This window comes from Neofelis nebulosa, chromosome 6 (genome assembly GCF_028018385.1).
Source record: "Neofelis nebulosa isolate mNeoNeb1 chromosome 6, mNeoNeb1.pri, whole genome shotgun sequence".
Classification (NCBI taxonomy): Eukaryota; Metazoa; Chordata; class Mammalia; order Carnivora; family Felidae; genus Neofelis; species Neofelis nebulosa.
Window position 1 is genome coordinate 140,367,953 of NC_080787.1, and position 23,286 is coordinate 140,391,238.

The window sequence follows — 23,286 nt, forward strand, 5'->3', positions numbered from 1 at the left end:
AAAGGATGTTAAGGATATAGTAAGGGGTGGTTTAGGGTCAATCGGGAAACATTCATTTGAATGAATGCAGCATTTATTTTCAAGAATCAGTATGTCTAGGTTCATGAGCAAAACTCTAGTTTAATTGCTCTGATGCCCTCTGTGAAAAAGCTAAATTATCGTGTCACCAAGAGTCTGAGACCACATGTTTCGTGAAGAAAAGCCCATGGGAAGGGGATTGTCAGACTTAAACTTGAGACGTTTGACACAAGCATCTAGAACATGACTTTATTGCTCGAATGTTCCTCTGTCCCCAGCATCACAAAGGAGCAAGGAAGTAAATATTAGGTATTTGGAATGTTTCACCTTTGGTTTTCGTTTGGGAAAATGGTCATTCTCTCTGATTGGACTGTTGCCATGGAGCATGTCCTAACTTGGCCCCTAGGAACTGACTGTGATTGTTCATATTAGATGAGTAATTGCTTATGCAAGAACAAAGACTATCCCTGTGAGGAGGAAGGGCATGTCTTTATTGTGGCACCTCAAGGGTTAACCAAGGAGTGGTTTGAGATAACTCATTTCCATTTCGAATTTTCAAACCTCTGGAGAAAGACAAGCACAGTACGCCATTTCTGAATACCTCCTCCCAGACCCTACACTCTGCTCTGCACTTTCATGCAGGAGCAGGAGTTTCATGCTCCTGCACTCCCACAAGGAGAGATTTCCTTGGTTTAATAAGGTTTCCTTTTTTAAAATTCAAATACCTGTATGTCAGGTAAGGATGGAAATTAGTACAATCAGATGCGTTTCTATAAACTGAAATTAAGACCTTGAGCAACCTGGAGTTTTGATAGGATGGGGAGTTGGGAGGGTGAGGGAGGTGTTCAGGTTGAACTTGGGACACCTCACCAATACTTATACCTGGGTCTGGGACTGTTGTGTTGAGGAAGGAATATCAATGACTGGGGCCATTGAAAAGGAAGGCGAGGGAGTTGAGGACACACAAGTAAGAAAGAACACGTTGGCTGGGCAGACATTTTTTACGTTAGAATTCTGGATCTCAGTGGGGTGACCTACATTGATTAGGGCTGGCTGGCAAAGGTTTCAAAGAAGAGAGAAGCTTACCATCAGGTAAGGAAGAAGTAAACATATATTAAGGACTGAAAAGGGGAAGGGCAGGGTAGAGAAAAGGGGAGAAATTACAATTTGTACAGTTAGCCACTTAATAGCATTTGGCAGAAAAGTTTGTTGAATTACTGTTTCTGTATTTGTAGTGCAAAAAGCTGTTGGCAAATGTCACTGAGTGGTGTCTTTACTTGAGAACTGGCCAAAAGTTTGCCACTAAATTCTTCTAAATCTTTGAGTGTTTATAATGTTAGTTCTAATAATCTTTCCAGTTCTTTGAAGAGACTAAATGGGTTTAGGAAGGCTAGTATGTTTTGATCATTAAGTGGTTTTCTTGATGAGTAATGGGAAGGGTCTTTCCTTTAAGTCATTCAAATTGGATCCTCTTGATAGTTGAAATATATCAGATAAAGTAAAGCAATTTTTTTTTTTTTTTTGGTTACAGGAATAATTGTTTGCAAGTTTGTACAATTTAACTGGTAGAAGAAGGATTTAAAGTTTTTTTTGTTTGTTTGTTCGGTTTTTTATTTGTTTGCCTGTTTTCAGCTAGAAAGTTTGACTCAAATTCTATGGTCATAAGAGTCAGACCTAAATGGACTCTCTTCTGTGGAGTAATGGATTCGAGTAGCATAACTCATTTCTTCATGTTTTATAAGGCAAGTAAGTTATTTATATGACCACAAGTTGTTCCAATGTTTTTAACTTATGTTCTCAAATCCTTCTCCCCATTTCTTTACCAGGGATTTGAGAACGTGGAAGCAGGTCTTGTGTTTTCCAAAGAACTGGGGATTTCTAAGACTCTAAGAATAGCTCATCAAGCCACCAAGTTTATGTCTTAATTTGATTTATGTGAATCATGGCCCACATGAAGAGAAGAAAGAATGCGTTATCCACTTGGTTATGCTGAGGTGGGGTAGAAACCCTCAATTTGAAGGTCCAGTTTCCAATCCATGTCCCCTAGCCATATGACCTTCTGCAATCTCCTATGTCTTTCTGGGTCTCGGTTTTCTTATAAATACAATGAAGAGATTGGGCTCAATAACCCATAAAGAGACCGTCGATTCTAATAGTCTGTCATGTGTTAAGAAATCTTATTTGTTGGGGCACCTGGGGGGCTCATTTGGTTAAGTATCTGACTTCAGCTCAGGTCATGATCTCGTGGTTCATGGGTTTGAGCCCTGAGTTGGGCTCTGGGCTGACAGCTCAGAGCCTGGAGCCTGCTTCAGATTTTGTTTCTCCCTCTCTGTCTCTGCCCCCTCCTTGCTTGTTCTCTGTCCCTCTCAAAAAAAAAAAAAAAAAAAAAAAAGCTGATTTGTTTAGAAAATATGAATCTGTTTCCAAAGTTTCTCCTAACTCTCGTTCTAAACCCTAGCCATTACGTTCATTCCTTTTGTGTTCGTTATTGAAAAGTCAGTTAACAATTCAAATGTGATATCTGGGAGGGGTTTAAGCATTCATTTTTTAAACAATATTTATTAGGGGCCAACTACACATCAGGCATTGTACTAGGTGAAGGACTTGGAAAAAGATAGCCTCTGTATGCCTTTTTTGAATTTATAGGTCAGTGGGAGGATACCACAAAATATACAGGAAATCCCAACAGCATAAAGGCTATAACTGGGGATGTTTAGGGAGGTATGGACATGTATAAGAGAAGCACCCATTAGGAAATCAAGGAAGGCTTCCTCTTGGTGGCTGGGATGTCTCAAGGGAGACTTGGAGGATGGTTAGGAGTAAGTCTGATGAAAAGGTGGGAAGAAGATTCCAGGGAGAGTAAATCACATATGTGACTTTTTGGACTTACACAGGAGCCCGAGGGTTAGAGAAACTTGAAAGGAATTCAATATGGCAGGAGCACAATATCTGTAGGAGAGTGGGTGGGGACCCTAGAGAAATGAGGATAACAATTTGAGTTCTCTTACTGTGGAGAAAGATTACTCTTCCTGCAGTGTGAAGAATGGGCAGTGAAAGGAAAAGCCTGGAGGCAGGCATGGAGAGAAGAGAGTGGCCTGAACATCATAAGATGGTCAGAAAAGAGAGTAGACTTAGAGCAGTCAGGGAGGTGGAAATAAGAAAGATTTGTGATGCGTCCAACCTAGAGAGTGAGAAAGAGGGGCAAGATTGAGGCTGGATTTTTTTGTTTACACAGTTACGTGAACAGCAGTGCCGTTTGTTGAGCTAAGAGACAGAAGGTAGAGTTGGTCTGGGGAAAAAGAAAAGTTAATTTTGGACAAGTGGAGCTTCAAATGGCCAGTCCATAGTAGGTGCTCAATAAATATTTATTGAATAAATGAACATGCAAGTAAAAATGAGGTCTAGTAGGCTCTCTACTAGCTGGCTCTCCTAGCCAGCAAAAGATCTTGAATGGAGAGTTCCATTTTTAAGTCTTTAATGTAAAGATGAAACCTAAAACCCTAGGAATGATTGAGATCATCTAATGGAAGAAGTACAGAGAAGGCAGGGGGGCCTAGGGGATGAACCTGGAGGAATATCAATCCCTGAGGGCAGACAGAGGCAGAGATATTCTTGAAAGTGGCAGAGTAAGAGAGGTCATTAAATAGGAGTAAACACTAACCCCCTAGAGGTAAGTGTTGTGAAGGCAGAGATATTCCTTTTGCTTATATTTGGGTGACTGCTAGGGACAGAATTGTCTCTCCAAAATTCATATCTTGAAGCCCTGACCTCCAAGGTTAACTGTGTCTGGAAATAGAATCTTTAGGGGGTGATTAAGGTTAAATGAGGTTATAGAGTCCTAATCTAATAGGACTGTGGCCTTATAAGAAGAAGAGAGCACTTTCTCCGCTATGTGAGGACACAGGGAAAAGGCAGCCTTCTGAAAGCCAGGCAGTGAGCCCTCACTAGAATCTGACCTTGCTGTCACTCTCATCTCAGACTTCCAGCCCCCAGAAATGTAAGAAAATAAATGTCTGTTTTTAAGCCACTTAGCCTATGGTATTTTGTAACGGCAGCCTGAGCTAACTAGGGTAGTGTCCAACACTTAGAAATGGTCCTGGTAAATAGTAATTAGTCAACATTAAAAAAAATTGATACATAATTGACATAACATTGTATTATCAATATATTTTTCCGAGTCAACTGAATGAATGAGTCATTCCTTGGCAAACTCGTAAATACATCACTTCCTTGAGACAGTGTGATTATAAATGAAGAAGTTGGGAGAAGGGAGGAAGACTGGCTAGCATGGGGGTCTTGGGTACTTAGAGGGAGTGGGAAGGAGCCACTTTGCCCGATGAGTGAGGTGACAAAATGGGAAAAAAGACCTGAAAAGGCTCAGAATGCACAAATCTCTCTCTCTCTTTTTTTTTTTTCATTTGGCTGCAACTTGGTTGATTACTAGGCATGTGTACATTTGTGTGTGTGTCTATGTGTGTGCATGTATGTGTGCAAAGGTCCTCCTCAACGTTAGATGGGACTATTTAAATCAATGTGACTTTAGCTATAATCTGGATATTGCTCTTGACAGAGAATACCCCAAACTGGCAATGAGATTCCTCAAATACATAACAGATAAAGGGAGGAAAAGGGACACAGTGTAATAACCATTGGAATAATTGGAATTCTTTTATCATTCATGGCACTTACGGTGAAAGTACTTTCTAATGTGTCTTCTGCCATATGTGATATAAGTAAATTATCTAAAAAAGATTCTAGAATGTTTAAAAAATCTTTTCAGGAAAATATAAGGTGAAAGTTATTAAATTCTGTTAAACTGGTGAATTAAATATGAATCATTCACTGATTTATAATGAAGAGTAGCTACTCTGCCTGACAACCAAATATCCAAACTCTCTATCAGCTCCTGGGTAGGAAGCCAGGAAATGGCATCTGAAGTCCCAGAATTTGTGAGATTAAGGATCTTGGATTTGATTCTGGGCTTATAAGTCATTTTTTTAAATACAAAATTTGGTTTTGGAATGGCATGGGAAGAAAAGGCTGTTTAAGAACATGTTAAAGAATACGGATTCCACTTGGCCTCTTAGTAACTTGAATCTTTGCAGGCTTATGTAAAGTTTGTTACAATTAAAAAGGTCCATGCATAGGGTGTTAGGAAAATTCTGTGGCCTTGAAGGAGCTGAGCCCCAGGGAAAGGCTTCTGACTGAGAGAAATCTAGCTCTGAACTTGGATGCCTTGGCAGAACTGCATTACCCAGCACCAGGCTGGCTGTGTCATTGGCTGGAAATAGGGTATATGTGCTCCAGTTTGTAAGAGGTCACATTCTGGACCAGGAGGCAAAATAAACCTATGGTGATAGATACGAGAACAGTGGTTGCCTGCAGGGGTTAGGAGTTGACTAGGGCGGGCATGAAGGGGACTTTCTGGCGTGATAGAAACACTCCATGACCTCACTAAGGACATACCCATTTCTCTAAACTCATGTCTAAACTGGACATGGATGATATGTGCATTTTCCCTGCATATAAGTTTTTCCTTATAAAACAAAAATCAAAGGTCAGTTGAAAAAAGTCTATGAGCTAATTAAAACCCCTTAAAACAGGCTGAATTCTTTAAAATGAGCAAAACTACCCAACTGTCCACCGATGGATGAATGGATAAAGAAGATGTGGTATATAGATACAAGGGAGTATTACTCGGCAATCAGAAAGAACGAAATCTTGCCATTTGCAACTATGTGGATGGAACTGGAGGGTGTTATGCTAAGTGAAATTAGTCAGTCAGAGAAAGACGAAAATCATATGACTTCACTCATATGAGAACTTTAAGAGACAGAACAGATGAACATAAGGGAAGGGAAGCAAAAATAATATAAAAACAGGGAAGGGGACAAAGTATAAGAGACTCTTAAATATGGAGAACAAACAGAGAGTTGCTGGAGGGGTTGTGGGAGGGGGGATGGGCTAAATGGGTCAGGGGCACTAAGGAATCTACTCCTGGAATCATTGTTGCACTAGATGCTAACTAATTCGGATGTAAATTTAAAAAACAAAAAACAAAAAACCCCCCAAAATGCTTTGAATGGAGCTGGAGAAGAAGCTATGTTCAGTCATAGTACTATCTGGTTATGAACTAAGAATTCAGAGCTCTCTTGTGAGTCATGCTGCTAAGAATTGTAGGCTTAATCTTCAAGACTGTATGAATTTGAATTTTGACTTTATGGCCGTGGTCGGTATGAGGATACAAAGATAATCTTTTAGCAAAAACACTTGAAAATGGTAGAATGTCACATGGAAAGCTAGCTTTTAGAGATGGCTAGCGGATAACTTTGCTGTTACTTTTTTCTTGTAAGTATCTGGATTCATCAATTAGCCAGTATGTGATGACCCAATATGACCAGGCACAGTGCTAGGCACGCAGCGAATTCCCAAATAACTCTCTCTGCAGACTGTTCTCAAGGAGCTTCTCAGCAGGACAAGGGGATTAAACATACATATAAATAATTCGTTCAAGGAAGAATGTAATAAATGCATGAGGATACCACTGGCGTTCAATGGAGAGGAAATTCCTTTTAAAAAAGGAATCAAGGAAGACATTATGGGTGTGGTGGCATTTGGGCTGGGCCTTAAAGAAGAGCGTGCTTTCCCCTGACAAGGCAGCAAACGGGGGTCGTGGGCAGAGAGAATGTCATCAGGAAAGCTGTGAGTGTCGGAGCATAAGGGTTTTGTTGGGCTGCAGCACAGGCTACACTTTGGAGGAGATACAGGAGAGAGTCCTGAACTCCGGGGGAAGCTACGATCTGGGTAAAGGTACAGCCGGGTCATGAGAAGATGGGTCCTGAAGCAGTAAGGACCGAGGAAGTAAAAGGCGACAGAATCTAAGTAGAGGGAAGGAAGAGACAGGCAGGTCGCTAGAAGGCTCTCCCAACAGGTCAGGTAATGTGGCTGAAGGAGAATGATGGAAGTGGGGGGACAGGGAGAGGCAGCAAGTCTGGAATGCTCAGCAACGTGGAAGACAAGAGAGGGAGGGACAGCCGTCACAGGAAACTGAGAGACCGTCGTTCGCCGACAGGAGGGACAGTGATGCTGTTCATAGGCCAGAGTGGAGAGGAACGTCATGTTTGTGGGAGAGAGGATGATGACTCATTTTGAGCAAGCCAGCAATGCCCAGGAGACGCTGGAAAAGTGGGTCTGGATGTACACTCAGTGGTGGAGTTGGAGAAAGAGACGTGGCCCTTCTTCACCCACAAGTACCTGTAAGTCACGGCAGCGGGTGAGCATGTCCAGCGTGACAGTGTGGAGAGAGGGGGAGGAGGAGAGAGCCGGGAGCTAGCCGGACTGTGAGGTTGTTTGCCAGAAACACTGAAAGAAAATTGGCAAGGTGCCGGACCTCCCCCAGCCCTGTCCCCAAGCCTGGGAGATGGACCAGGAAGAGGAAAGAGAATGCTGGAGAGAAAGCATTCAAGAAAACTGCTTTTAGAGGACTAACCCTGATTGCTGGTCTCAGAATAATCAAAGCCTATGATTATTTGCAGATTCCCCTCCCTCTCTCCTTCTCTTTTTTCTTCCTTCTTTCTTTCTTTTCTCCCCTCCTTCCTTCCCTTCTTCTTCCTTCCTTGCACGTTCTTGTTTTATTTTGGACTGGCCTACGGCATGGGTGGCCACTGTTGACCTAAGGAGGAGTTAGGATTCACCACTGTCACCTACAAAGGGGTAACTGTCTTTTCAATATTTGTCTTTACAGCTGATTGTGGAGGAGGGAGAGCATCTCTGCCCCACTGTTGTAACACTTTGGGTCTGTTAAAGCATGACACATATATTTGCGATGTGACAACGTTAACATTTTTCTAACTCTTTTTTATACAACTTTTTACTTCTTTGTACTGGTCTCAAGAGCCACTCATAATATCTTGGTAACTGCATGAGATCCCAGGGCCAGAGACTGGCCACTCCTGGCATTGTGATTAGAGTCATTTAATACCCAAGGCCATGACTAACATCTGGCAACAAAAGCTCCTCTAGGTGTCACATGTCCTGGGACCTTGGGTGAGGGCAAAAAGGGAGCACCTTATTATTGTGAGTCAGTACCATGGTCAAGAGAAAAGTCGAGGACCAGGTGGGTCCATCCAGGGCACCGCTGAGAAGTGACAGACCCTCACCACAATCAATACCCGTGCAACCAGAAAGCCTAAAATCAGTTTCAAGTAGCCATACCCACCTTTGTCTTATCTTCATACCCAGGCTTTTAATAATATATGTCTATTTTTTTTGTATGTTTACAGAAAGCAGTCAACTGAGCTATTCGTGGAAAGGTTTGTGGGTTTGGTTAACGAGGTGGAGGAGTATTACATTTCAGCTGGAAACACATCCCTAGAATGCCAAAACCTTTATTCCAAAGTCTGGATTCCTGGTGCAATCGGAGGCACACGGCAATAGTGTGTCTGTTCAGAGGCTGGGGTGGGGGCTGGGGCCAGCAAGGCATTTGATCCGAGCGTATTCCAGAAGGCTTTTACTGTTAAATTACATTCTTCGGGAAAAACCGCCCATGTCACATTTTGTAAACTTGATATCCATACACTTTTGACTGGCATTCTATTTTAGCCATAAGCCTATGATTTACAGCAAGCCTGTTTTCCCTCTTGCTTAGGGTGGCAGCAGAAAGCTTGGGGCGCTTTCCGGGCTCCAAGGATGAGGAGCAAAAGGCGCCCGGGTTTTGCTTCTCCCCAATAACGCTGACCCTGGCTGTGCCACTCTGCTCTCAGGGAGCAGACGGCAAGCTTCTCCTCACTCCCCCCTGCCATCCATCCAGCTGGGTGCAGCAGCTCGGGCTGCCGTGCCTGCCGGGAGGGGCTGCGAAGTGCCCTGCCTACTGGCTGCCTCCCGAATCCCTGCCATTGCACACACAAACACATCCACACACACTCTGCCTCGCTCACGCACGGAGCTACACGCACACGCGAGCGCATTCCTCCCTTCATTCTCTGTCTCAGCCCCTGACTTCTACAAGCCCATGGAACATTTCTGGAAAGACACTCTTGATCCAGCAGGGTAGGGTTGTTTTGATTTCTCTCTTTGTAGCTTTAGCATTTTGAGAAAGCAACTTACCTTTCTGGCCAGTGTCTGTATCCTAGCAGGGAGATGAGGATTTGCTGCTTTCAATTGGTTTCTGTGTGTATCTCCTTTTCCTTCCAGGACTTGTAGGATTCTTTGTGTAATTTATGTATAATTGGGTGGGTACTGATTTTTAAGAGCCCTATGAAGTGCTTTTGCATGTGTTTAAAAAAGATATTTGAAAATTGGAAGTGTGATTTATGGAAACGAAATCATCTGTAAAAAAATTGCTTTGGAAAGTAATGGTTGCTGGCCATAAAGAGACATATCTGTGATTCACCTAATGTGTTTTTAACCCTTTCTTTGCCTACAATCTATGGCTATTGATGCTAAGCTCAATTTTGTCTTCATATTAAACTCACTACATCTTCATATTGTCCAAAAATCATCTGTCTGTTCTTGTAAGAACTAGGTAAAATGTGTACTTATTAGTATTAAAAAAAAAAAAAACCAAAAACCACCTACTCTTAGTAACAGCAACCTTGGCATTTATCTGTGCCACGAACGTTTTGTTGGGTACTCTGTTGGGTGTTTGGAATAGCAGTTAAAGCAAAGCATTGATGATCATATCAGGTGGTTGTATCAGAGTCTATTAGGCTGGGGCAAAGGAAGTTTATCACAAAGTATAAACTACCGAGGATTGTGGGTGCACAATATATTACCCGTATCTTTTGTGTGGTGTATACAGATATATATGTTGCTTGTGTGTGTATGCTTAGATTTTAATTCAGTTAAAAACTTTTTTTCTCTTTCTTTTTCATCTGAATATTTGATTCTGCATAGCCTAGCCGAAGTGAACGGAAAAGGTCCAATTGTAGGACTAAAGAACAGAAATGTAGTATTGCATGTCAAAATTTGTTGGTTAGACCACCAGTGTAACATAGTGGCCAGAGAGTTGGTTAATGAATTGAGGTTACATTTCGTATGAAAAGGTCCCATTTCATATGCAACTTTCTGAAGTTTTGGTTGCATAACCTGTGGAAGACACGAACACCCATGTGTGCCTAACCAAAGGTTTTTGTGAATCATCGTTCACATGAGAATTCATAATGGGAGCATACAGTACCGTGGTCCAACACAAACATGCAAGCCAGGCTGGGAGCATCTCAGAAGGTCGTGGCTAGAAGACCACTCTGGGGCAATTTTGCAGATGAGGAAACTGAGGTCTGGCACTGTGCTTCTGATGGCAGAGTGCAGCTCTTCCTGTAGGTACACCTTTGAATCTCCGTCCCCCTTCCCACCCCCCCCCCCCCCCAGATGTCTCCTCTCAGTGCTTGCAGCTGCTAAATATAGCTGTCTGTGGCTGGCCGCACATGCAACCGCACACCCCATTCTATCTGCCATATCTCAGTTACAGAGTGGCCCTCCCCAGGGTCATTCTATGTACACACTACATGTTTCCAGCCAACTAGGAGAGTGAATCAAACAGAAAGAGAGACAAACAGAGATAGAACGAAGTCTGGCTTGGGGCACATAAGGCAGCACCGGACAGAAAGCCGGCCCCTGGATTAGGCTCGCGAGTTTGTGTTAAACCTCGTCTTCCCTGGGCCACCTTTAGGAGATCCCGCTGCGTCCCCCTCCCGCCCTGTCCTCCTCCTGCAGTGAAATTTAGCCTCCAACCCGCAGCGACAAGTAAAGTAAAGTTCAGGGAAGCTGCTCTTTGGGATCGCTCCAAAACGAGTTGCTGCCCGGAGTGATGTTTAAACCAATGTCAGTGCAAGGCAACAGCCCCTGGCCGGCTTCCAGCACCTTTGTGATGCATACGAGCGCGGGAGACCGGTACTTAAAGTTGGAGACTCGAAGCCCGGGAGTTGGCTGAGCGCGCTCGCGCCGGGCTGCACTTGCTCGCGTCTGGCCGCCGGGCTCCGCGGGACGGGCCGGCTCCCGGGGCAGGGCCAGAGCTCGCTTCGCGGTGGGACATGCGCTGCGCCGCCTCTAACCGCGGGCTGTGCTCTTCTTCCAGGTGGCCGGTCGGCTGCTGAGCCCTCTGCCGCGCGGAGAGACCGTGTGCGCCTTGCCCACGGCCACTGACCATGACCATGACCCTCCACACCAAAGCGTCTGGAATGGCCCTGCTGCATCAAATCCAAGGGAACGAGCTGGAGACCCTGAACCGCCCGCAGCTCAAGATCCCCCTGGAGCGGCCCCTGGGCGAGGTGTACGTGGACGGCAGCAAGCCCGCGGTGTACAGCTATCCCGAGGGCGCCGCGTACGACTTCAACGCCGCGCCCGCCGCCTCCGCGCCGGTCTACGGCCAGTCGGGCCTCGCCTATGGCTCCGGGTCCGAGGCGGCGGCGTTCGGCGCCAACGGCCTGGGGGGCTTCCCGCCGCTCAACAGCGTGTCTCCGAGCCCGCTGGTGCTGCTGCACCCGCCGCCGCAGCTCTCGCCCTTCCTGCACCCCCACGGCCAGCAGGTGCCCTATTACCTGGAGAACGAGCCGAGCGGCTACGCCGTGCGCGAGGCCGGTCCTCCCGCGTTCTACAGGTACCCGCGCCGCGCGCCGCGCCGCGCCACGTCGGGGTGGCCCGCCGCGCGCCCGGCGGTCGGGAGGGAGGGAGGGGGCCGCGCCGCGCCGCCGGGAGCTCGCCGGAGGCCGCAGGCTGCGGGGCCGAAACCGGGCAGCCCGGCCGCAGGGGCTGCGGGACGCGCGGCCCGACCCGGGTCGGGGGGCGGCGGTGGTTGGTAGATCTTGGGTCGAGAGCCAAGTTCTCTCGCTTGGCAGCAGCTTAAAGAAAATGCTGTTCTCCACCCCCTACCATCTGCGTAAGAGGCAGCTCCGAAAACCCGTGGGCTTCCTAACTCATTTTGGAAAATCGTATAAAGCGGCAGTTATTTGTTGGGGGAAACACCCCAAAGCAAAAACAAAACAAAACAAAACAAAACAAAACACCCACAACAAAAACCCCAGCAAAGCTCTTGGAGTCCCTAGTCAATGTCCTGCTTTGGTATTTAAGGCTAGAGGTGTTTGGGGTTAGCGGAGCTCCGAGTTTAATTTATTACTACTGTTATTTGCAATTATTTTTTAATGTGCTCGCAAAATTTCCTTTCATCTAGAATTTCGGATTAGAAATATGCACCTACTATTATGGTGACGATGATTTTTGTTTGTTTGTTTTAGCAAGCAATTCCCAGCACCTACTTTCTCCCCCTTCCTCTCCATTCCAAGTTCAGGGGCTTTTGGATTGAATTGCGCTCCTCACATGAGCAATAGAAGAATTGAATGAGTCTTAACAAGTTTCTGATTTCTGAGTTATCTGGCTGGGTCAGTGTTGGAGCAGATTGCTGGCGTATGACTTCTGACAGTCGAAGATTTATAGGTGTCTTCTCAGTTTACAACGTGTGGCATCAAAGAGCATTTTGAAATAACTCTTCTAGCTAAGTTACATCTCCGGCCTACCGGGCAGAGAATGCCCCCCCCTCCCCCCCAGTGGTGTGCGGGCTCAGGTGGGTTCTGTGCCTTTCAGTCTGTAGAAGCGGTGTGAGCATTCCAGGACATGCAGTAACACATTTGTGACTTAAGTGGCCAGTGTTTTGTGTCTTTATTCTCCCCCACCCCCACCCCCATCCCCAGGATTATACTTTTCTCCCTTTTCCCATTCCCCTTTGACAGTTTCTCTGTTCTCTTTCTGATGGGCCTGGGAAGGGCTTAGGTGGGTGACCCTGATGAACACCTGTGCCCTAGCCATCCAAGGCCAGTTAGACTCTGGAGTGGGTTTGGAAGGCCTCAGGGTGCCCACATGGCTGGGTACTAAGTTAGGCACAGACTGCAGACTGGTGCCTGGACTGGCCTCCTGCCCTCACCTGGACCCTTGTGCATTGCAAGCCGCAGACTGTTTTCTATTCAGTGTTCTATTTCCAGAGATATTCATAGCAGAAGAAACAGGAGGAAGGCACAGTTTGGCCCCAGATGATACTGAAGGGCATCCTCTTGGGGTATCTGAACATACCCCCTATCCTTCAACCTTCTCAAAGGACTTCAGAGCATCCCACAGCCAGACAGGTTCAGACTGAATTATTACTTAAAAGACAAAGAATGAACAAAACTTTAAAAAGTTGGCATTTTTCAAATTAATTTTACTTGTTTTAATTCAGGGTTAAAATGGAAAGAGAAAGAATCTCTTCCTTTTTTTTTTTTTAAAGTGTTAGAACAAAATATAACGATTAAGTCTTATTCTCACAACCTTTTAAACTCCTCAATGTGAAGGAAGGCACTGGTATGATGTGAATTCCATAACCTTCTGGTGGACTCCAGAAACTATTTTCCTCTCCATTTAATTTTCAGTTCTTTTATTGCAAATTAATCCTACTGAATTCAATGGGCACTAATGAGACTGCTCCTTGGTGGATTATTTACTGCCTTGCTACTAATTACAAAGTGAGCATGGTCACATAAAGAGGGGACCACATTTTATTCAGAATTGTTCATCATCCCAGTGACAAATAATATCACTATGATATGCCCCATCTTCAACTTTTTGCATTGGATGATATTCAAATATGTTTGGAATAGTGAAAAAAAATGACACGGAACTTTAATAATGAAGTAAAAATTCATACACGTTGGATTCCATGTGGAAACTCCGTTTTAGAATGATTTTTTTCTTTGTAGTTTATTTCCTATAACATCCTTGGTTTGAATGCTGCCTCTCAGGAACCAGGGCAGAAGAGACGACTTCATGCAGGTGTTGTTTCAAATGGACAGATGTTATTTAATATTTTTACCCTCTCAGTTTTCGTGTTTGAATAACTCTGGGTACAAAGAATTGACCAGGCTCTTGTAGAAACTGTCTCTTGTCTTCAGTAGTTTCCAAAGTTTTGGGAGTTGAAAGCAGTGTTTTGAAACTGCTTGTCATAACCCAGGGGATCATGAAATCAGTTTAGTGATTCCAGAGCATTTTTTCTTAAGGAATAAAATAGAAAAGAATATCCTAGAAGATATCAGAGTGCATGATATTTAGTAAGGGTGGGTTTTGTTCTGGAAAATTTGTTTTAATTATATATGCTTGTATGAGCCGACTATGATGTAAAACGTATTTCTTGCTGTGGAAGTTTGAAAGTTAGTGGCCTAACGTGTTATGACCAGTAGAGACAAAAAATTCGGGTAAGTGGTCGGTCGTTTTAGCTACACAAACTAAAAAGCTATTTAAATCGTCTTTATTTTATTTCCCCCCTAGAAGTTAGGTGGTGTCTTCAGGTCAGTTAGATTAAGCTTTACTATTTTTGATTCTTAACTTTTCCATTTGTAAAATGGTGCTGTCATGTGGATTGTCCCGCTGAATGTCCCGCTGGGATGTTCAGAGAATTTATGTGAAGTTCACATCATTTAGCATGAAGATATTATGGTTACTTTCTTCTAGGGGCCACAATATGCAGCCATATCGATCTATAGAGGAATGTAATAGATAAAACTGCCCTGGGCATACAATAATGTGAGCAAGATGGTCACGCGTCCCAACCAATTGTTGAGAGGGAATACATTTGTAAACAGGCAGAGCTGTGATTTTGCAAGATGTGTCTTACCTGAAATTTCATAGTGAAGGCAACTGGGAGTCATCTCAGCCTCGGTTCTTTATAGCGTTCAAACAACCTAGGAGGTTTGAATAAAACTAAAGGTGAAATGTAATTACATTCACCTTGTTTTTAAAAATTCAGGTTAAGTATTTAGTGCTCCGCATTCATTTCAGTTTTACTACTCAATATTCTTAAAGGCTCAATATTGCCCCCGCTTCTTCCCCAAAACTTAGCAAACACACCGATTTTTTGCATGAGTCAATGCCCAGTAATTGGTATGCTGGCTGTGTGCATATTTTGAGTGAATAGTATGTACTTTGGTGATCATTTAAAACTATTTCTCAACTTCGAATAAAGCTCATTTCTAGGGAGAGATTTGAAGAGCTAATTTTCAAGTTTCCAATAATTCTTTCCTTGTATTTAGGTGATATTTTAGGACTCTTTATATCTGTTCTCATTTTATTCATTTAAGTTGCTACTGTTTACCTGACATTTTGCGTTGGTCTAAGAATAGTTGAAGGCGCCACATACTGCCTCGAGAATGAGTGGATTTTAGGTTGAAAGCAGAATCACATCTTGAATCCCCATTTCATTTTCACCTACTCCATGTGGCTTGTACCTATTTGGTAGAAAGCCTCTGAGAGATAATTGCCACTTAATTTGGATCCTTGGATTGCTTTTGTGAATATATCTTTCGGATGTGACATTCAGGATTTGGGAAGATCCCGGTTTAGCATTTTGGTTTCCTCTTGTTTTAAGACTATAAAAGAAGGGGGCAGGGGGCAAGAAAACAATGGCGGGAAACATACATATCAGGAAAAACTATACCAGATGGCAAACTTTCTGTTAATGGTAAGATATTAATAATTTTGTCAGGTGGGATAATATATATGAAAGCAGTGCATAAACTATCCAAGAGTTCAATATTGTATTATTTCTTTCACCCAGTAATATTCATTCTGGTGCTTTTGCAAGCTAAAAGATAGTAGGAAAGGACAAATTTAAGTGGTCAGGAGTTTCACTGCAAATATAAATTAATGGTAATGTGAGATAATTTTTCTGTGGAAGTCAAATTTAAATAAAATCTTTATCACCATCCGCAATATTTGTTTGCAGCCAGGCTTCTCATTAATAACGTTTGTTTATAGATACATTTTAAAAAGTCAAAACCCTGATCATGTGAAAATAGTTTTACACAAGGAAAGACATGAATTATGATTATATTTTTTTCTAAAACACCTACTCAGCACAAAACTAATACATCTGCCTCCTCCTTGCGACATTAGTATTATTTTTAATGTAACTTTAGAAGAACCCGGCACAAGGAACCGCATGCTAAATGTGTTCCTCTCTTTTCCAGGATACATTGAATGGACAGGACAAATTAGTCATTTAGCTTCATTCCAAGACGCTGTTTGCTTTTTGAAGAAGGAAAGCATAGAACGGCCACAACTGTTTAGCACCAAGGCGCACACTCCAGAGAAAGATGCTTTATAAATCCCCAAAACGCAGACACTTGAACACAGACCGACCAAAGTGAAAGTGTGAGAGATTTCGTAGAAAGGAGGCAGCCTGTCAAAGCCATCAAGTAGTTTTATTTTATATTTTAAGCATTGCCAGTGCATTGACAGATAATGCCATTTTTTGAAAAGGTGTGTTTGAGCTGTTCCCTGCTCCACCCCGAAAACGCGACGCTCCTGCTGCACTCTGAAATCCGGAGAATTCAGTGGGCTGGAGGTGAAGCCCCTTTATGATATTCTTGATCTCATGAGGAAAGAAACCATACTTGCTGAGTTTTGCACCTCGGAGAATATTGTTAGGAATTTTGAGGGAGGCTCTGCATTAATCAGCAACACTTTCAATTATATGTATATGTTTAGACCCTATTAAGAATATGACAGGTAGAAAGACAACTCTTTTGGTCCCAGCTGACGAAATTGGATGTAGTTTAAGAAGGTAAATAATTTCAAGAAGCTGGGTCGATTAAGAAACGGTGTGACTGCCACTTGTAAGTGATGTGGTGCTGTGCTGAAGAGATAATGTTGCGGGTGGTAGTGGGGGTGGTGAGAATGAGAACCGTAGTGACAGTGGCAGTGAAGTTCTGGTGTTAGCTGGGGTAGGCAGCATTCTAGATGTCTGTTTCACAGCCTGGAGAGGTTTATCCCACGCTGAAATCCAATTCTTGTAATGTACTTCACTTATTTTGGGGTGGTTATAATTTAAGTAAATAGTCAATATTTCAATGATGATATTATCAATTATATGAATACCATAAATCTAATAAGTACTTATGACTACTATGCAGAAAATTTGAAAAGAAATCTCCAAACAAGCCTGGATATTTTTTTTTTTTTTTTTTTTTTGGTTTTCCCTCTGCACTTTTTCGAGGGACAGAATTGGGTCCTTAGTCTGCTGCAACATCTATTTTAATTGTGTGCTCATTGATGAGATAGTAGGCTAGTTTGTCTTGTAATTTTCTACTTTCTGTGAATTACGCCTTGGGAAAAATAGAAGTTCACTTAAAGCCAATAAAGCTCATTAAGAAACGTTCAGGATTAGATATTTCCAAATAAGCCCTGGATAAACTCGGATGGGGCTCTTCTTTTTTATTTTTTTATTCCTTATTTTTTGGTAATGTTTATTTATTTTTGAGAGAGAGAGAGACAGACAGAACATGAGCAGGGGAGAGGCAGAGAGAGGGGGAGACACAGAATCCGAAGCAGGCTCCAGGCTCCGAGCTGTCAGCACAGAGCCCGCCGCGGGGCTCAAACCCACAAACCGTGAGATCCTGACCTGAGCCGTGGGGCGCTTAAGAGTGAGCCACCCAGGCGCCCCAGGGCTCTTCTTTTAGACAGTTCCCCAAGTGTTGTCAGTTTCAGGGGGGAGAGAATGGCCTCCGCATTTTAACGCTCAGATTCTCACCTCCGGCTCAGAAGCTCCAGAGGGGTCTGGTCCCAAAGCCCCCTGCTGCCATTCCCAGCCTGCATCCTCCTCCAGCTGGGGGGCTCCTTCTGCCAGTTGCCAAACAGCGGCTTGTGCAGGGCCCCAGCCGCCGATGTGGGTGTGCCAGGCACCACTTCCTGGGCAGTTTTCTTGGCAACTTGACTCACTTTTCTCATAGAAAGACTTGGGATTTTTTTCCCCTAAGATCCTGGAGGTAAAAGACAATTTTCTTTTAATTTCCCTGCAACTAAATGCTGTTAGAAATAGTAATTTTTGCATTGGCATACTTCCTCGGTTTTCTGCTGATTTTTTAAGTAATCCGTTCTCATGGTTTCTCCTTTCTTTGCTTTATTTTCTAATGTTCTTTAAACTTTCTGGCTTCTTTCCCCCTATCAAGTTAGTTTTCTTTTCTTTCTTCTTTCTTTCTTTCTTTCTTTCTTTCTTTCTTTCTTTCTTTCTTTCTTTCTTTCTTTCTTTCTTTCTTTCTTTCTTCTTTCTTTTTCTGTTTTAGTTGCTCCTTCTGCATATTCCCAGATTTTTTTTCTTCCACCTATTCTGGTTTATTTCTTTATTGACCTGTTTCATCTGTTATTTTAATGAAATTTGGAACGGGGCTCAATAGAGTTCCTACCTAGCACGGGAAAGCCAGTGTTATAAGAATAACCCAGAATAGCATTAACTACAGTAAAAGTTTTAAAAACAATTTTTTTTTCTTGTCTCTAAGGATAGAAATTAAAAACAAAACAAAACAAAATCAGAAAGAAATTTTCACTTAAGTGGGATTGTTTTGACAGTTCACTCATTTATTCATTCATTTGGTTACCTTGTCTCATGTGTATAGTTCATCAGTGGCACAGATGAAATAAAACACATTTTTGTATTCCTAGCAGTTCACATATCAGTGTTAGCGCACAGTAGGTATGTGGATGGGGGGAGCCTGAGGGCCAGTCTTCTGCATGTGTATTTGTATGGAGATAACTGAAGGGCAGCCTTGGCCGCTGTCTCTCTCAAAGTTCTAGGTCCATGTGAATTTACACAAGTCATTTAAAGCTCACTGGAACTTTTCATTCTGTCAACAAAAACACTCCTTTTTGAACAGTCAGGTGCATCCATGATTCATTTTACTTACATCACTAAAGTATTTTCATTGATGTGTTTTTTTTTGTTTCGTTGTTATTTGTCTGTTTTTTGCTTTTGTGAAATTTTTGCAATACGACATTGCCGGAAACATAATTGATTTTAAGGGTCCCTTCTGTTAACTTTACGTTTTCTGCCTTTTTTTTTAGAAGACCTTACAAATGATTACATTTATTTCTGCAAGAATATTTCAAGCAATTCAGAAAGAAAGGATGTACCTTCTGAGTACAAGATACAATTTACTTACATGGAGAAATTATTTTCTTTAACTCTCTGAAAACCCCGTGGGACCTTTGGAAATCTGTTTGCTTTCTAATAGGAGGAATCCCTGAGCACTGGTCCAAACAGAGATGTATCTTATTCAATGCATTCATCTCAGCTCTTAGCAACGTGCGTGGCACGTGGAAGTCCTGAGAAGCTTTAAGCTGAGTGGATGGCTGCTGGTAGGCAGCAAACATCAGTTACACGGATTCGTTCATGTCCCTTACTGGAAGAATGGCCATTCAGGAGGGGGTCTTTAGATGTGATTGGAGGAGTGCGGGGAGTTTGTGAATCCCTCTCCCTCAGGAATAAAAGTAGAAAGGAGTCTGAGGGATGTTCCAAGTACAGTTGATTCTCCTTATTCGGGGATTCCATATTTTCGAATTTGCCTACTTGCTAAAATTTATTTATAACCCCCAAATCAGTACTCATGGCACTTTCTCGGGCATTCGCAGACATGTGCAGAGTGGGGAAAAATTTGAGTCATCTGACATGCATGTTCCCAGCTGAGGTCAAACAAGGCGACACGCTGCCTTCTTGTGTCAGCTCTCCTACTGTGAACAAGTGTCCTGTGTGTGTCCATGCAGTGCCACGCTTTTTTTTTTTTGGCATTTTTGTGCTCTCTGTTGGTGACTTTGCTGTTTAAAAGGACCCCCAAGCATAATGCTGGAGCGCTGTCTAATGTTCCTAAGTGCAAGAAGGCTGTGATGTGTCTGATGTAGAGAAAATGAGTGTGTTAGGTAAACTTTGAGCATGAGTTATAGTGCTGTTGGCTGTGAGTTCAATGTTAATGAATCACCGATGCATGTTAAATATGATATCTTTAAACAGAAACACACATGAAATGAGGCTATGTATTAATTGGTTGATGGGAATGTTATGATCAGAGGCTTGCAAGAACCTAATCCCATATTTCCCCTTGGAGCAGTGGGTTAGAATTCACTGATTTACTTACTGTTCATGGAAACTTTAAAGTCACCACTACCGCAAATAATGAGACTTGCTACTATGCGGTAGAGTGATTTCAGTACAGATTTGGGAGGATGGCAGCTTATGTTTCTGGCTTGGCTCCTGCCTAGCTGTAATCTCCGGTTCAAGCGTGCCTCAGTTTACTCGCTTGTAAAATGCCAATCAAAATAGGACCTATCTCTTTCGGTTGTTGTGGGGATTAAACAAGTTCATAGAGGTTTGAAAACATGCCTGGCACATAGCAAGTCATTATTTTTATGACTGCTTGAGAAGACAGTTGGTAGCTTTGCACTGAAGCAGGTGACTATGAGGGCTCTTTAAGACTCTGGAATGTTTGTGACTTCCCTATGTTTGTTTATTTTGCCTTCACGGGACAAACTTTAATACCCTATTGTGATTAGAAGCTAAATTCTTTCAACCTAAAGGAAGCAGGAAGCTAATATTTCTTGGAATGCTTAGTGTATGCCAAGTGGTATTCTAGAAAAACAAAACAAAGCAATTGTAATAAACTCCAAATGAGTAAAAATAAGTATATCAATAAAAAAAGTGAGGGGCATTAGGCACTGTGGGCTGGACCAGTCCCAGAGAGGGAAGTGGTTGAGAATGTGGTGAGCAGTTTGTGGAGAGGCTATGGCGTACAGAGGGCAAGGAAGGCATTTGTCTGTGATTTGGAAAACAGGAACACGGGGAAGGGAGAGGGACGGAGGTGAACATTATAGCGCATCTGCGAAAGTGGATTTTCAACCGTGGCTGCACGTTGGAATCAAGGATGAGTTCAGAATCACCCCGGTGGTTTTGCCGTGTTGGCCCTGTGGGGGACTGTCGAAAGCCAGGTCTGCCCGATTTCCTAGTCTTCGGTTCATCCAGCCACATGGGTCTCAGAAGCAAAGGGTAAAAAGAGGTGCTGAGGGAGAAGAGTGACCGTGACATTAATTTCTACTCATCGTCTTTGCAAAATAAGATTTGAGGTAGGCAGGTGCGCTGGGTGCTGACCAGATGCAAAGCGGGGAAATTGAGGAATATGAGGCGGTAGACTTTTGCTGCAGGATGTGATGAAATTAGGAAACGCGCACACACCTGTGCCCGGGAGCCTTCGTGATGTAGGGTTGTGTTGAGGGTTTAGATAATTGACAGTAATTGAAACCCTTAGACCTCCCCGCTCCCAACCCCACCCCTGCCAGGGTCCTCTTTGCTTTAACTGCCATACATGAGACTCCAGCATGGTTTATGCAACCTGAAACCCCTAAATATCAGTACAGTTCATGCATTGCACCAAATTTCCAGTTGCATGTGTGGAAAGTTCCCTGGAGGCTTTGACGTGGAGGACTTACTTAAAGCTCCCTTCGTGTACTCTGTCATGAAGTATTTGGCAGAATGTTTTTGCAGATAGAATGTGTGCAATTTTTTTTTAATTAAAAATTTTTTTAAATGTTTTGTTATTTATTTTTTGAGAGAGAGACAGAGCATAAGCAGAGGAGGGGCAGAGAGAGAGGGAGACAGAGAGTCTGAAGCAGGCTCCAGGCTCTGAGCTGTCGGCACAGAGCCCCACGTGGGGCTCGAACCCAGAAACTGCGAGATGATGACGTGAGCCAAAGTTGGATGCTTAACCGACTGAGCCACCCAGGTGCCCCAGAATGTGTGCACTTTTTAATGCTTCCTTCCTTCACTCCCCCCCCCCCCCCACCCTTTGCGTTTGAGAAAACTCACTTATCAATAAGGGAAATGGGTGGTATCCAGGTGCTCCAGCTGGACGTGAAGGCCCAGGGTGCTGTTTGGTGAGGCTTCCCCACGCTGTTCAGTTCTCATGGCTGCCGTTTCCTCATGTGACTGCCAAGAGTCATCAGCTAAAAGCAAGTCCTTGAAATCTCAGCACGTGTTTCAATGCGACTCCTTGGATTAGCAGCGAGCTGGAGTCTCCTTGAGTGCCCACACGACTTGACTTGCTGTGCCAGTTCCAGGCCCCACACGGTGTGGGGCTTTCTGGTTCCTTGTTCTTTGCTTCTGGTGCTCAGCAGCTGTGACCGATGAAACCAGAGTTGCTTTTCTAAGAAGTCTGTGTTTGACCTTGGGAAATGGCCAGCGAAGTTATCAGGTAACTTGGAGAAGTGTTCACTTGTTCTAGCGTTTCTGTGTCCAACAGCTGTAGGTCCCAGAAGCGCAGTCCCAGTCATTTATAACATCTGAAAACACACAGACAAGAAGTTTCTTCTCAGATGTTTCTCATGTCATTCTCTCATTTTCCACACACGGCCAGCTCTCCGTTATTGCTGCCATAAGTTCCCTATTGGCTTTTCAGCTTTCGAGCTTTCACACTCTGATTTTTCAATTTGCTACCTCAGCTTACTACCCAAAGCATATACTTGATTTGATCCTTCCTCTGCTCAAAACCCTCCTGTGGCTTCTCACTCGTCACAGAACACGTGCACACCCCATTCAAAGCCCTTGTAATTTGATTCTGACTAATCTCCTCTCATCCACGAAGCTCCTGTTCAAAACCATGTTTAAATGGCACTTCCCACCTCTTCACAGTTATTTCCATCTCTGGTGTGTACCTTTCTTTCGTCTGGTCCCATCTCTGTTAGGCCAGGAGTCAAGGTTCAGCTCAAATGTCACCCCTACCAGCTGGGTTTTCCACCTGGCATTCTCTCAGATGTTCATGGTGCACGTAGCACCTTTTTAAAAAAATTTTTTTGGTACTTCTACAATGGAAATTCCCACACAGAATGCCTTTCATTATGGCTGTAGCTAAATTTGTCTATGGATTTTATTAATTTTATAGGTTAAAGTAATGTCATAGAATTTATTTATTAATGGATATATTCACTTGGCAATCTTTTTTTTTTTCTGGCAAACTTTATTAAATGTTGATCAGATACTGACCTCCATGTAGATATTGGATGCCAAATCTGTTGTCAAGTTGCTTATAGACTGAAAGAGGGAGATTGATGAATGTGTAAACCGTTAAAAAAAAACCGTGGAATAAGAATCGTCACAGAGAAGAGACCAGTAGACTGTGGAGGGGCCCTTCACCCGATGGACAGCCCCCATCTGTGAATGCAGAGGTCCAAAAGGTTTACTGGAAAGAGGATTTAGCCAGGCAGAGAAGGGCAGGCGAGGCCGTGTAGAGATGCTGGATCCTACTGCCAGATCCTTCCTATGTTTCCAGCCCAGTTCCTTTGACAGAATAACTGCTCAGTAAGTTACAGAGCCAAATTGTTGAATTCAGCAAATAAAGCTAAGTTGGTAAGAATCAGAGCAATAACTTGAATAATAGCCATTGCTAGTTTCTTTTGAGCATAGTGCACCAGGGACCTTGCTGAAAGCCTTAAATGGAA

General features: G+C 43.3%; 1 protein-coding gene across 5 annotated transcripts in view; it reads left to right on the top strand.

Moving 5' to 3' along the window:
* Window positions 1-23,286, top strand: part of ESR1 (estrogen receptor 1) — a 427,462-nt gene that overhangs the window by 144,606 nt on the left and 259,570 nt on the right. For 2 of the 5 annotated variants that reach the window (XM_058735672.1, XM_058735671.1), the window contains exon 2: window positions 11,093-11,614. In XM_058735672.1, the coding sequence (XP_058591655.1) occupies window positions 11,163-11,614 (452 nt within the window). In that variant the 5' untranslated portion in view covers window positions 11,093-11,162. Of the gene's footprint in view, window positions 1-8,580; window positions 9,067-11,092; window positions 11,615-23,286 lie in introns of those variants that run through there. The other 3 variants (XM_058735674.1, XM_058735670.1, XM_058735673.1) reach the window with 3 other exon arrangements.